We start from the raw sequence: 12,974 nt of genomic DNA, 5'->3' as shown, positions 1-12,974 counted from the left end.
CGCTTTGGGTTCCACCAAAATTCCTTACACCTCTCCATCCTGTTGAAGTGCAAATGAATTTATTCCCGTGATCCGGGGACTTCATTTAATTCAGATAAAAAGAAAAACAAAATCTGGAATGCATGCGTTTCTCTCAAGGCAAATGAGCCCAGGCATTATGGCTAAGAAAACAACATGAACTATCAGCAAACTCGTAATGCTCTCCACCAGCTTTATATCTCTGAGCGTAAAATACCTGGGACTATCTTGTAAAGGTGGTCCAGGAACAAGGATCTCTATCTGTGGCCGAGGAGTGGTAGGAGGGATTGCTTCCCTTGGTGCAGAAGCAGGCCTTTGAGGAGGGCCCTGTTTCTGCCCTGGTGATGTGCATTCCTCCGTGTTACCTTTCCTTCTCTGGCCCTTCCTCCCTTTGCTTTCGCATTCTTAGTTGAAAGCCCCCACGTAGCCCAACAGGCCTTTGTGTGGGCAAGCAGTGAAACCCAAGCAGTCAGCTAGGAGTTTCCATTACTGCTGGCAGTAATTACGTGGTTCAATGCCAGGCTCCGTGGTTCAATGCCAGGCTCCTAATGAACGTTCAGGGGTTTCGTTTTCATCTGTGGAGGTAACGTCTCATTAGTGTGTTGTCCAAGGAGGGATCAGGCAGGTGGATCGTTTGATGTTTAACTTCTCCCTCCTGTCAGGTAGCCAAAGCTGTCATTTATGCGGCGGTTAATTGAAATGTGTAGCTGTTCCAGAAGACAAATGCCTCCTTTCTGAGCTTCCCAATTCTTGTGCTGTCAGCTTGGATAATACAGAATAGTATTCTTCAGGAACAGTGTGGTCTATCACTTTAAAGAAGGAATTATGGGCCCCTTTTGAGCTGGGAAATCTCTAATACAGTGTCACACATACATTTCGGTCCCTATGACATATTACTCCCACTGCCATGTAGGTAGAAAACAAATTCTGAAAAACATTCTTTGATCTTCCACCCACTGATCTGCTCAAAATTTAACTTCTGTACGGCAACTCGAGGGAAGGAGAAGTAGGAATATAATTTATACCATTTTTTTAAAAAAGAAGAAAATAAAATATTACTTCCACTGGTTTTGGAATTATTGATGTATAGATTGTTGGTACCCCTGCTTTCTGTTAGTCATTACACTTCTCAGATGGTACTGGCCTACTCTTTCTCTGACCTACTTGCACTCTTTTTTCAAGCAAGAGCTGGAATTTTACTCCCCTACCCCTTTCCTTCGATTGTTGAGCAGAACATGTAGTTTCCTTCCAAGGTCATGCTTCCTTCAATGATCAAGTCTTTATAAAATCCCAGTAAAAACACAGGGCTAATCCAAACTATTTTGTACTGACACACGGGCTCTACCAGGAGCTGGAAGCTGGAGCAAGCCCTTCCTCCATGGGTGCGTGCATGTAGGAAAGGGATGTCAAAGGCTATGCCTGTTTTCCTCACCTTGGGCTGCTCCTTTCCCATTGCACCCACCTGAAGCCCGTGTGTTTTCTGGGGTGGTCTTGGTCTTTTTTGTGGTGTTGGTTGTCTGCATCAGAAGGGAGCACTATGGCAGTTTCCTGGCTTTGTGGTCATCTGTCGTGTTGCTGAGGCTGGACGCCTCACTGGAGGAGAGCTACAGAGAATGCAGCTACATTTGGTGGCTTCAGCTTAATGTTTGGTGGTTGGTTATTAAGAAGTGATGCTTATTTCGTGGCTTCACTCATTTCTACGAGCTGCTGTGTAATAGACAGGAATTTACCCAGGGGAATGCATGGAGATGAACTTCATTCTGTGTAAAGTGTAGTTCTTAGATGAGAAACACAACACAGCCCCTGTCTGTGGCACTGGGTTGGTTTGGGATGCGCTGTGGAAAAGACTAAGACAGACTCTCATCTTTTCACCTGTAATGTGCTAATTTGGATAAGATGGGCATAATCTCTTTGCACTTCTGTTATTAACAAGGAGTTTGCTAATTTCATAGTCTTCTGTCATACTCTGGAAGGCTCTTTGTTTTAGGAATGATCCCTTTTGGATCAAGGTACTGCAAGAGAGATACAGAGATATGAGGATTCATTTGGTCCTTTAGTGGTACTATTGTGTTGTCACTCTGCTCACCATTGAGGGACTTGCTGAGGATAAATGTGGTAAGGACTGGTGCCTGGGAGCAAAAGTCAGCTGGTAATAGATATGCTTTTAACCTGCTTGCCATGTAAAGTAAAACATGCAACCTGAGTTACCCTCAAGGGCTCTCTGGATCAGCGCTCGTGTTTTCCTGGTGCTGCGAGATGGTGGCTTTTTCTTCGTGATCAAGGTGGTCTAAAAGCACATACTTATGCAGTTATTATAGCTGAGTTTACGTGGAGCGACTACCTGGGCTGAAGTAATTGGATTGCTTTCCATTGTAAGGATCATTTTCTGTATTGTAAGGGAAATCAGAGTCATCTCCTGGGATTCTCAGCACAGGTGTTTGTACTGCATTTTAAGTTGTGTTAAAAAAAAAAAAGGCAAAAGATTCTCTCTCAAAGACACCAGCTTTTTTGTTGTTGTTTCTGGTGAATTCCCTGAGACTGTGATAAGATGTAGAATATCTGCAAATGTCTGGTAATAAGATGCTGTGGTCAGAAGATAATAACAAGTAACTCATGGGGAGAGGTTGGTGGATAGTTTCATTTTTCTGTCAATCTCCATGATTCTCTTAGCATGCCTGGAACATGCTGTTATCCCATCATGGTTCCTTGCTGACATGGTTGCTTGTGCATGTAGAAGTGAAGTAGTAGCTGCTTAAGTATTGAAGTGTCTACTGCTTATATGGACAGCACACATTAAGATTTAATTCTGGTTGTCAGCTGCCCCTGGTCAGCAGACCTCAGAAATTATTATCTTGGTGTTCTGATAATGTCAGTTCAAAACAAGTGACTGTTGACCACTTGATAACATCTGTTTTAATAGCTATCACATACGTGTAATTTAACCAGCAAAAGTAACTTTTCCTGTTTTATTTGTTCTTACGGAGAGGGCGATCAGGGGTGAAGGAGGAAGGGAATCAATCTACTTATGAAACATTTATTGTTTATTTAATCAAAAAATAGTATTTAATAGCGGTGTTAAATATTGCTGCTTTTCTGTGCTGCACAAAAATGTCACACTCTCTCAAGAATATATTTCATGTAATTGATTTGTGCGTGTATTTATGTATTCTGCTGGCTTTTGTTGTTGGCAGCTTTTGTCGCTGGGATCAGGCTTAAACGATACTAATGGATTCTTGTGGCTGTGTTGGAGGACATTGAAGCTCTTCTTCAGGCATAATAGCTTGTTTTACTTGGATTTTTGTCCTGAGAAACCAATATAGAATTTCACTTTGAATTCCACAGGTTTTGTCTTTGCTGAATGACGTTAGGAGGACAAAGCAAGGGCTGGGTACGTTTACTGGCCAGACACCCTGACTGGTGAGAGGGAGAGGAGACGGAAGGAGCCTTGTTCCTTACATGGGAGATGTCCTATGCCATAGGGCTTGTGGCAGATGATACCGTATTTTGGGAGCTTTTAAAAGACCGAAAGAACAGCCCAGGCCTTTTGGGTTTCTTTCTTTCTTTCTTTCTTTCTTTCTTTCTTTCTTTCTTTCTTTCTTTCTTTCTTTCGTTCTTTCGTTCTTTCGTTCTTTCGTTCTTTCTTTGGTTCTTCCTTTGTAAGCTTTGGCCCACAATTTCAATTTTTCCTGCCAGTTTATGGTCTGCTGCTGAAATATGCTTTTGGGCAAATAGGGTCTTGATCCTGCAGACCACCCGGCTGATATAACGGGGTTGTCTAAGAGGTATGTCTCTGTCCCACCACCTCTTCTCTGGCCTCTGTTCCAGGGGAAGACCATAGCTTCTCACCATTGCTGGGTCTCCTGGGGTGCAAAGACTTCTGCTTTCTCTGTTACTTCCCTGCCATCTCAGCCTCTCTTTAAAAAAAATCCTTCTAGTCCTCTGTTCATGTTAACAACCCACTTCCCTTCCTCCCCAGAAGTCCTCGTTGCTCAATTAAGAGACCCAAATCAATTCTGCAGGCATGTTAATTTCCCAAATGGTAGGACCTCTCTTGATGTTCAAGAGCAATGGTCTTTCCCGGGAAGAAGAATAATTGCTGTGTACATGGGTCTAATTGCTCAGTCAGGACTACAAGATTTTGCAGATGAAAATCAGGGCACTGATGAAATAGTCGCATCCTTGAGCTGAAGGCATTTAAGGCTTCAAAAGCGTGATCTCAAGAGGCTCTCTCTTGTAGAGACTAAGCTGACAAGTGTTTTTCCTATTCTGCTGGGGAAGAAAAAAGGATTTGAACAAGATGCAACCTGTCATGCTGGGTATTTTGGACTGCTTCTTGGTGACAGTGGAAGCAGGTCTGATCCCATGTGAATTAAGGCTCCTGTCCTGTCTGACGACCCACTAAATTCGCTTAGAGGATTCTGGATGCTGCCCTCCTGCGCCGTGGGCAAGCAGACGTTGCTGTGCTTCCACCGAGCTGCTGTGTAACAACGAAATCGTCCTGCACATTGTTCTGCTTGTGACATTTAGTGAATGTAATTATTCCAGATATGCTGAGGGTGCTCGCAGAGTTGGCCTTACAAATCCAAAAGCAGGATTAATCTTGCTAAGCAGGGGTCTGAAGGTTAGGGAGTGATTTGTGACCATTTACGTAGCACCTATGGAGACCCACTGTTTAGCTCATCTGGAACAGTTTGATTGCACTGAAAATTTCCTCTAAGAAGATATTTTCCCAGAAAAGCTTTTCGGCTAGCAGTGGATAATATCAAATGGGCTAAGTGATGCAAAACGCTTTCTTGGAAATGGCACAGGTAACTCAAGAGTAAGCAGTTGCTTTTTGCCAGATGCCCTATTCTTCTGTCAGGCAACTTGTAACAATAACAGGCTAGTGTAAAAAGGTAGGAGCACATGTGGGATTTGTGCTTCATGTGTAAGGGCTGTGTTTGATGTCCCCAACTTTTTGTGAAAATGAGAATGCATATTGCTTTTTTGACCAGTGGTCAGAATGCATATTGCTTGTTTGAACACTTTGGTCAGACCAGAGGCAGGATTTGGAGGAATCAGAGCTCTCTCAGCCTGTGAGCAGCTTTTACACTGAAGTTCCTCATTCCCCGTTTCACCAAACAGCTGGAAAGCAGCCCAGGAAGTGCCGCCTGGGAAGAGGCAGTGAAAATTTGGGATGTGGGAGCAGAGAAGGCAAAAATGGCCATGGGAGTGGGGAATTTGGGTCCTCTTCCTTGCTTCTCCACTGCCAGTCTGCCTGATCTTCTCTTGGAGTGAGATTTGTAGCTGTGACATTCCATGGGGAGAAGGAGTGAAGGATGGCGGCTGGCTGAGAGAGGGCAGTCTTTAACTAGCAGAAATACATCCGAGAACATAACGTGACTGTCTTGTCATGTGTCCACTCTGGGCATAAATCACTGATTGCGAGAGGCTGGGAAGGTGTAACCAGGCACAACGCCCACTCAATTCGTCTGCTTCTTATGTGCTTCTGAGGAGCGCAGCACACACGGCGAACGCTAAATAAGCCCTTGCTCTGCCTTAACGCAGCTCGTCTTACACTAAAAAGTAGTCCTTATGCTACTTCTTACACTAAAAATGGGACTCGGGCATGAATCAGGGCTGGGTCCAATTGACCTAACTCCCGGGTGACTGATACGTTTCAGCATCCAGAAGGGCGTTCGTTCCTGTGTGCTGGGGAAGTAGCCTGTGTTTCGTTGCTGTGATTGTGGTGACGATGACAAACAGTGATGGATGGGATGGAAGATGGATGGAGATCCCACAGCCATGGACCTCTGTAATGCTGAGGGACTCTGGAGGGAAGATGGGGTGATAGATATGAGGAAGAGCTTCCTTCCTATGAGGGTGACAGAGCCCTGGCACAGGCTGCCCAGAGAGGCTGTGGAGTCTCCTCTGGAGATCTTCCAAACCCGCCTGGATGCCACCCTGTGCTTTACGTGTCCCTGCTGGAGCAGGGGGTTGGACTAGATGGTCTCTAGAGGTCCTTCCAACCTCAGCCACTCTGTGATTTTGTGATTCGCCATTCCCAAGGAGCGTGGACCCCACGGCGTGGGGTTTACGCAAGAGCCAGACGCGACATTCCCGTGTCGCCCGGCGGGGCCGCTCTGCTGCCGCAGGGCTGGCCGGACGTGCCGGCCCTGCAGGGTGTCCAGCCTTGTGCTCCGCACGTGGCGAAGCCCACGCGGCCCCACCAGCGCCGCCGTCAGTGCAAGCTGCTTGTCCCGGGCCGGCGTCGCCGCTGCCTTCTGGTCGCCTGGCGCTCGTAGCCCTGAGCCGCTGCGCGCCCCATGCCGAGGCCTGGGCCGAGGCCGCGGCCTGGGCCAAGGGGCCGAGGGGCAGCGATCCGTCCCGCTGGAGCGGGTTGCTATGGCGATGCGCAGGGTCCCCCAGCCGCAGATGGTGGCGCCTTTGCAGCGCCGAGGTGAGCGCGTCCGCCCTCCCTCACATGGTGCAGCGCCGAGGTGAGCGTGTCCGTGTTCGCTCTCCCTCACACAGTGCAGCACCGAGGTGAGCGTGTCCGCTCTCCCTCACACGGTGCAGCGCCGAGGTGAGCGTGTCCGTGTTCGCTCTCCCTCACACAGTGCAGCACCGAGGTGAGCGTGTCCGCTCCCCCTCACACGGTGCAGCGCCGAGGTGAGCGTGTCCGTGTCCGCTCTCCCTCACACGGCGCGGCGCCGAGGTGAGCGCGTCCGCTCTCCCTCACACGGTGCAGCGCCGAGGTGAGCGTGTCCGCTCTCCCTCACACCGCGCAGCGCCGAGGTGAGCGTGTCCGTGTTCGCTCTCCCTCACACAGTGCAGCACCGAGGTGAGCGTGTCCGCTCCCCCTCACACGGTGCAGCGCCGAGGTGAGCGTGTCCGCTCTCCCTCACACGGTCCAGCGCCGAGGTGAGCGTGTCCACTCCCCCTCACACCGCGCAGCGCCGAGGTGAGCGCGTCCGCCCTCCCTCACACGGTGCGGTGCCGAGGTGAGCGTGTCCGCTCTCCCTCACACGGTGCAGTGCCGAGGTGAGCGTGTCCGCTCTCCCTCACACGGCGCGGCGCCGAGGTGAGCGCGTCCGCTCTCCCTCACACGGCGCGGCTCCGAGGTGAGCGCGTCCGCTCTCCCTCACACGGTGCAGCGCCGAGGTGAGCGTGTCCGCTCTCCCTCACACGGTCCAGCGCCGAGGTGAGCGTGTCCGCCCTCCCTCACACAGTGCAGCGCCGAGGTGAGCGCGTCCGCTCTCCCTCACACGGTGCAGCGCCGAGGTGAGCGCGTCCGCCCTCCCTCACACGGTGCGGCGCCGAGGTGAGCGTGTCCGCCCTCCCTCACACGGCGCAGCGCCGAGGTGAGCGCGTCCGCTCTCCCTCACACGGTGCGGCGCCGAGGTGAGCGTGTCCGCCCTCCCTCACACAGTGCAGTGCCGAGGTGAGCGTGTCCGCTCTCCCTCACACGGTGCGGCGCCGAGGTGAGCGTGTCCGCTCTCCCTCACACAGTGCAGTGCCGAGGTGAGCGTGTCCGCTCTCCCTCACACGGTGCGGCGCCGAGGTGAGCGTGTCCGCTCTCCCTCACACAGTGCAGTGCCGAGGTGAGCGTGTCCGCCCTCCCTCACACGGTGCGGCGCCGAGGTGAGCGTGTCCGCCCTCCCTCACAAGGTGCGGCGCCGAGGTGAGCGCGTCCGCTCTCCCTCACACGGCGCAGCGCCGAGGTGAGTGTGTCCGCTCTCCCTCACACGGTGCGGCGCCGAGGTGAGCGTGTCCGCCCTCCCTCACACGGCGCAGCGCCGAGGTGAGCGCGTCCGCTCTCCCTCACACGGTGCGGCGCCGAGGTGAGCGTGTCCGCCCTCCCTCACACAGTGCAGTGCCGAGGTGAGCGTGTCCGCTCCCCCTCACACGGCGCAGCACCGAGGTGAGCGTGTCCGCTCTCCCTCACACAGTGCAGTGCCGAGGTGAGCGTGTCCGCTCTCCCTCACACGGTGCGGCGCCGAGGTGAGCGTGTCCGCTCTCCCTCACACAGTGCAGTGCCGAGGTGAGCGTGTCCGCCCTCCCTCACACGGTGCGGCGCCGAGGTGAGCGTGTCCGCCCTCCCTCACAAGGTGCGGCGCCGAGGTGAGCGCGTCCGCTCTCCCTCACACGGCGCAGCGCCGAGGTGAGTGTGTCCGCTCTCCCTCACACGGTGCAGCGCCGAGGTGAGCGTGTCCGCTCTCCCTCACACAGCGCAGCGCCAAGGTGAGCGCTCTCCCTCACACGGCACGTCCACCCGTGGCGGCTCCGCGGGAGGAAGGACGTCTCTGAGCCGCGGAGCGGGGCTGCGGCAGCTTGAATCCTGCGCACAAACGGGCTCCGGCGGCCGCCCCGCGCCAGCTCGGTGGTTTCCTGCCGGGGAGGGAGAAGGGCAGGCAGCCCGTGGAGCCTGGGTCGTGCGTGGTGTCTGCAGTGTGGTGGTGTCACGGCTGTTTTAATGCCTGGTCCCCTGTCTGCTTGTTCACACTGCCGCTGCTTTGCTGTGTGACCTTGGCAAAGTCATTTTGTTCCCCCGCCTCTCCCTCCCAGGCCGTTCTGCCCCTCGGCGTTTGCGGTAGGGCGCCCTGGAGCCTCCATCCGAGGCGGGCTGACACCCAGAGGCGCTGACAGCACCGAGGATACACCGTGCCCAGAGCTCTCCTCTGGGGCTGGCGTGCTCTCCGGGGCTCACTGACGGTGCTGTGTTTTACCGGGGCTTTAGTGATTCACTCAGCGCTTTGGCGAGCCGTCAGCCTCACCTCCAGAAGCCTGTAGCGCGCAGGCAATTGAGAGCTCTGCTTACGGCGCCCGCTTTTTCACTAGGTGCGGTAACAAGCAGGGCCGCCCGCGGCAGGCAGGGAAGCGCGGCTCCGAGCCGGGCATGAGCCTCCTGCTTCGTCGGCCGGCGTTTCTTGCGGCGTCCTTCTCTCCTCCTCTCTGCTCTGCTCTGCTGCGTGTGTGCGGAGGGGGAGTGGAGCAGGGGTGGGGTTTCTGCCCCCCTCATCTTTCCCTTTTTTTTCCCACCCGGTGACGTGAGCAGTGCCTGGAACAATCAGGCTGGCTCCAACGCGTGTGCCTGAAGATGCTGGGGAGAGCTGCCTAGTGCATTTTAAGCAAACACTGATTGCTTGAGCCTGGGCTCTCCAGACCTTCCCCGGTCCCTTTGTAGGGTGTTGGGAAGTGCCGTTTGCTTTCTTCTGCCCCTTCCCGTACCCATCACTTCTGGAAATGATTGGAGTTAACAGTGTTCAGAGCACCAGCAAAGTCCGGGTGAGAGCCACAGGTTCAGTGAAATACTCCCGAGAAGAATCGCTCTGGCGGCAGTCCCACCGGTCCAAATCCATGAAAATCTCCAACTCTTCCGAGTTCTCTACTAAAGAAAGCAAGGTAAATAAATAAACAAATGCATATGCATGGCGTTTCTCTTTGCTAAGAATAGAGGTGGTGATGTAGAAAAGGTTATGCTCTTGAGGAATGAAAGGCTTGGGGTAATGTGCAGCTATCACAGAATTGCTGCGAGGTGAGGGAAGGTCTGCAGGAGAGAGGAGCGGCTGAAGGTGAAAAGGGGCTGGTGTGTGGCAGTGATCAGATTTGAGAGGAATGTCCTGTCGCTGAGCTTGGTGCAATAGTAAACAGTGAAAACTTGTTAGCGACGTTGCTAATTGGAGCTCTGCTCCCAGAGAAGCTGAGTTGGCAAACTATGTCCTTAGAATGCTTCATTTAATGGGATTTTCTTTTTTCTAAATAGATAAAATAGTTTTTACTTTGTCTCTGCAGCTCTGTGTTTTAGTCCATGTGGGTGTTAGACAAAAATACCGTCTCGCTTGCATGCGTGACTAAATATTGCCATCAAATATTTATTAGGAAAACATTGCTCGCGCGTTTATAGGAATACATTATTTGTTTAACTGCAGTTAGCACAGGCTGTACCAGCTGCTACAGTGGCTGCGTTTAGCATCTCCAAGCTGAGCCCGGCACGTTGGTGAGTTCCTAGACCAACAAGCCCCTACTTCTTGTAGGAAGGCTTCTTTCCTCGTTCATCACTCTCAGTCAATGAGTGAGAGATGCCAGAACCTCCAGCAAGGGATTTAATACCTATCATCTCCCGCCCAGAGGTGCTCTGTCTCTCATAGGATCAGGGGAAATTTACACAGTGACCGAATATTCCTCAAATTTCACTCCTGCTGCAGATCGATTCTGCCTTGGGATGTGGAGGTGCAACTGTTTGCTGAAGTGTTTTGATGAGGCTGAGATATTTTGAAACAATACCCAGAGGCATCTAAGCATGCCTGTGTGCATGCCAACAAAAACTGCAGGCACACACAGCCCCTGCTCTAAATCCTGTATCCATCTGCCCCGAAAGAAACCTCCTCCGCTGTGGTGGAAATATCTCCGTGCTGCACAGTACTTGTCGGCGCATGCCCCCCTGCCAGTTTACAGGTTGCACGATGTTTCAGAGACTTAGCTGCAGAGCTCTAGGCGTGGAGTAGTGCAAATAGGAATAAGTGAAGTGCTCTGTTCAGCGCAGCGCACGAACCTTCATTTTGGGGGCCTGTTTTCGCCACAGCGAAGAAGGAATGTTTTGGGTTGTGTCGGGGAGTCCACAGCCACGATGCTGAAGCTGTTGCTGATGCAGCATCCGCTGCTCTGGCAGATGCCAGAGTACGGGCTGGAGCTATCAAGTATTCCGGGACCCTGCTCTTGCAAAAACACTCTCACCTCAGGCACGGGAATGGCTTCACTGCCTTCCTCAGGAGGATTTCTGCATGTAGAACAAGTCTCCACATGCTGGTGGGGACGCAGGTTTTTGACCTTGAGTCGCTTGGTCTCTGCGTGTGTTGCCGCTCTCAGCCTTGTGCCCGTGGTATTTGTGTGCAGTGTCTTAAGGGCAGGGCCTTTCTCTCACTGGTGATGTACAGTGTCTGTTGCAGGGAGCTTTATGCTACTGGAAAATGTGCTTGCTCCTGTGTAGACTTACATTCCAGCGGCACAGAGTTCTGCCTCCTAAGTGTCCTGTTGTATAGGTGGTGGTGAATTGAATAAAATTCATTTATTCAATGTTACTTCTTCCTCCAGCCTAGTCCAGTAAGTTAGAAATTATACTGCAGCTTCATCACTGCTTGCAGTGTTTTTTCCTCATCTCATAGCAAGCCGTTTGTGTCTATGGAGGACCCGGGAGCTGTAAAAGGTGTGTCTTGGAGGGCTGAGAAGATTCCTGCATCTCCACAAGAGACACCCAGCAGATGAGATGACAAACCCATATGGATGATTCCTATTGCCCGCTTCCCCCTCTGGTCCCCAGTGCAGCCTCTGACGTTTCTTGTAGATGAGACTTAGAGGGTGGCTGGTATTTCTGGCTCTGCCACTGATCGGCCATGTGATTTTGGCCAACTCTGTTGTCTCCTCTTTGTATCTGTTCCCCTCCGTGTTCTGCCCTAAGGATCTCACTGATTTAGAGACCTGGTTTACATTTGAGCTGTGGCTCTTCCACAGTCTGTGCGGGTGGAAGAGGCCTGGAAGCTACTGCGGATATGTAGCGTTGCAAAGGAGGTCTCTCCATGAGCGAAGCCGGGGGGTGTGTGTTTGTGCATCGCTTCTCACAAGATGTCTCCAGTTCTAGGCTGGGCTTTCTAGACAAGCTGTCATGGAGATGCACTCTCTCTCAGAGGAGGATAGATGGGCTAATTTGTCCTTTTTCTTATTGCCAAAGCTGTGCTTCCCACTTTGTGTCTGGCTTCCCTTGTATTTTATCTTCCTCACACAAGGAAATTGTAATGCTCCGTACCTGGTCTGTGTGCGCTGCAGCTGACATGCGGCAGGAGACGAATCTAACCCGTTTGTGCCCCCGAGGCCAGCCCGTGGTTCCCTGCCTTCATGTGTGACTCAGCCTGTTTCGCTCAGGTGGACGATACCAGACACCGCCGTGCACCAGCCAGTACGAACGAGGCACCAGGAGCTGGGGCGTCCGCCTGCCGCCGGCGGCGAAGAAGATAGGTAGCCCAAGGACCGGCCATCTGCTTTAAAAACACACAATTCTGCATGTATAGGGGCGCCCTTCGCCCATGCACCCTGGGCGCGTGGTGCGGAGGTCTGAGGCCAGCAGGGGAACCTGTGACGAGGATGCAGAGGGCTGGCGATGGGTTATGTTCTCTTCCCTGGGTAGACACCGTTTCTTGAAAATGACACAGGCGAGGGCACCCCGGCAGGGTTGCAAAGTGCCCTCGCCTGTGTCGTTCTCAAGTGCACGGGGCCAATGAAATCGTCCCTGCAATTGGCTGTGCAGGTGCTCTGCTGTCAGGAAACACTTCTCCAGCCTTTCCTGTCTTCACCTGCAATAACTCAGCGTGCTCCCTTCTCCAGTAACGTTGATTAAGCGCTCCAGCAAGCACTGAATGAATCTGTTCTCTTTACCCCTATGTATCAAGATTACAAAGGAAGGGTTTCTTGTGTGGCATTAATTTTTTGGCTCTCAAGAGCCCCAGCTAACCTTCTTTTTCTGTTTTATGATGATGATGCATCTGGCACGATCTTTCCTTCCTTCTTCTTTAATTTTTTCTTTCCTCTCCATACAAGCCAGATTTTTAACAGAGGAGTTTCTCTTGGAAACGCTCTCCTCGCATTGGTGACGCACTCGAAATTCCCTGAGTGAAGCGATCTCCCTTCCTTCTCCCTGAAACATTCCTATCGCCGACCCTATCTCCACCCACACCGAAACAACATTCATCGGCTCCATATGCTGCTCGGCAGCTCTGTGCGGATTCATGAATAATGTATGCTGCCTTGTTAGGAGGACGCCTGTTGTACACACCAGTGGAGCTGCAGATGGAGAGCCCTGCCAGCAGGCGTGCCGCGCCGTGGACGGACCCGTGGGCTTCGTGGGTGCCGCTCTGGCGCCTTCCATGGACCCTTTGCAGGAGGAGAAGTGTGGTGGAAGTGATCCGGGGTGGCTTTGAGGTTGG

The 12,974-nt window shown here is 52.3% G+C and overlaps 1 protein-coding gene across 2 annotated transcripts in view; it reads left to right on the top strand.

Moving 5' to 3' along the window:
• The window catches only part of PSD3 (pleckstrin and Sec7 domain containing 3), a 75,605-nt gene that overhangs the window by 30,536 nt on the left and 32,095 nt on the right, over window positions 1–12,974 (top strand). Inside the window, exon 1 of one of the 2 annotated variants that reach the window (XM_088530421.1) lies at window positions 9,222–9,402. The exons of the other annotated variant lie outside the window; for it this stretch is intronic. Within the exon in view, the coding sequence (XP_088386547.1) occupies window positions 9,244–9,402 (159 nt within the window). The 5' untranslated portion in view covers window positions 9,222–9,243. Of the gene's footprint in view, window positions 1–9,221; window positions 9,403–12,974 lie in introns of those variants that run through there. 2 annotated transcript variants of the gene reach the window in all.

This window comes from Tinamus guttatus, unplaced genomic scaffold (genome assembly GCF_059628265.1).
Source record: "Tinamus guttatus ecotype Peru unplaced genomic scaffold, ASM5962826v1 Tinamus_guttatus_pri_ptg000372l, whole genome shotgun sequence".
NCBI lineage: Eukaryota > Metazoa > Chordata > Aves > Tinamiformes > Tinamidae > Tinamus > Tinamus guttatus.
This window is presented reverse-complemented; position numbering and strand designations above follow the sequence as displayed.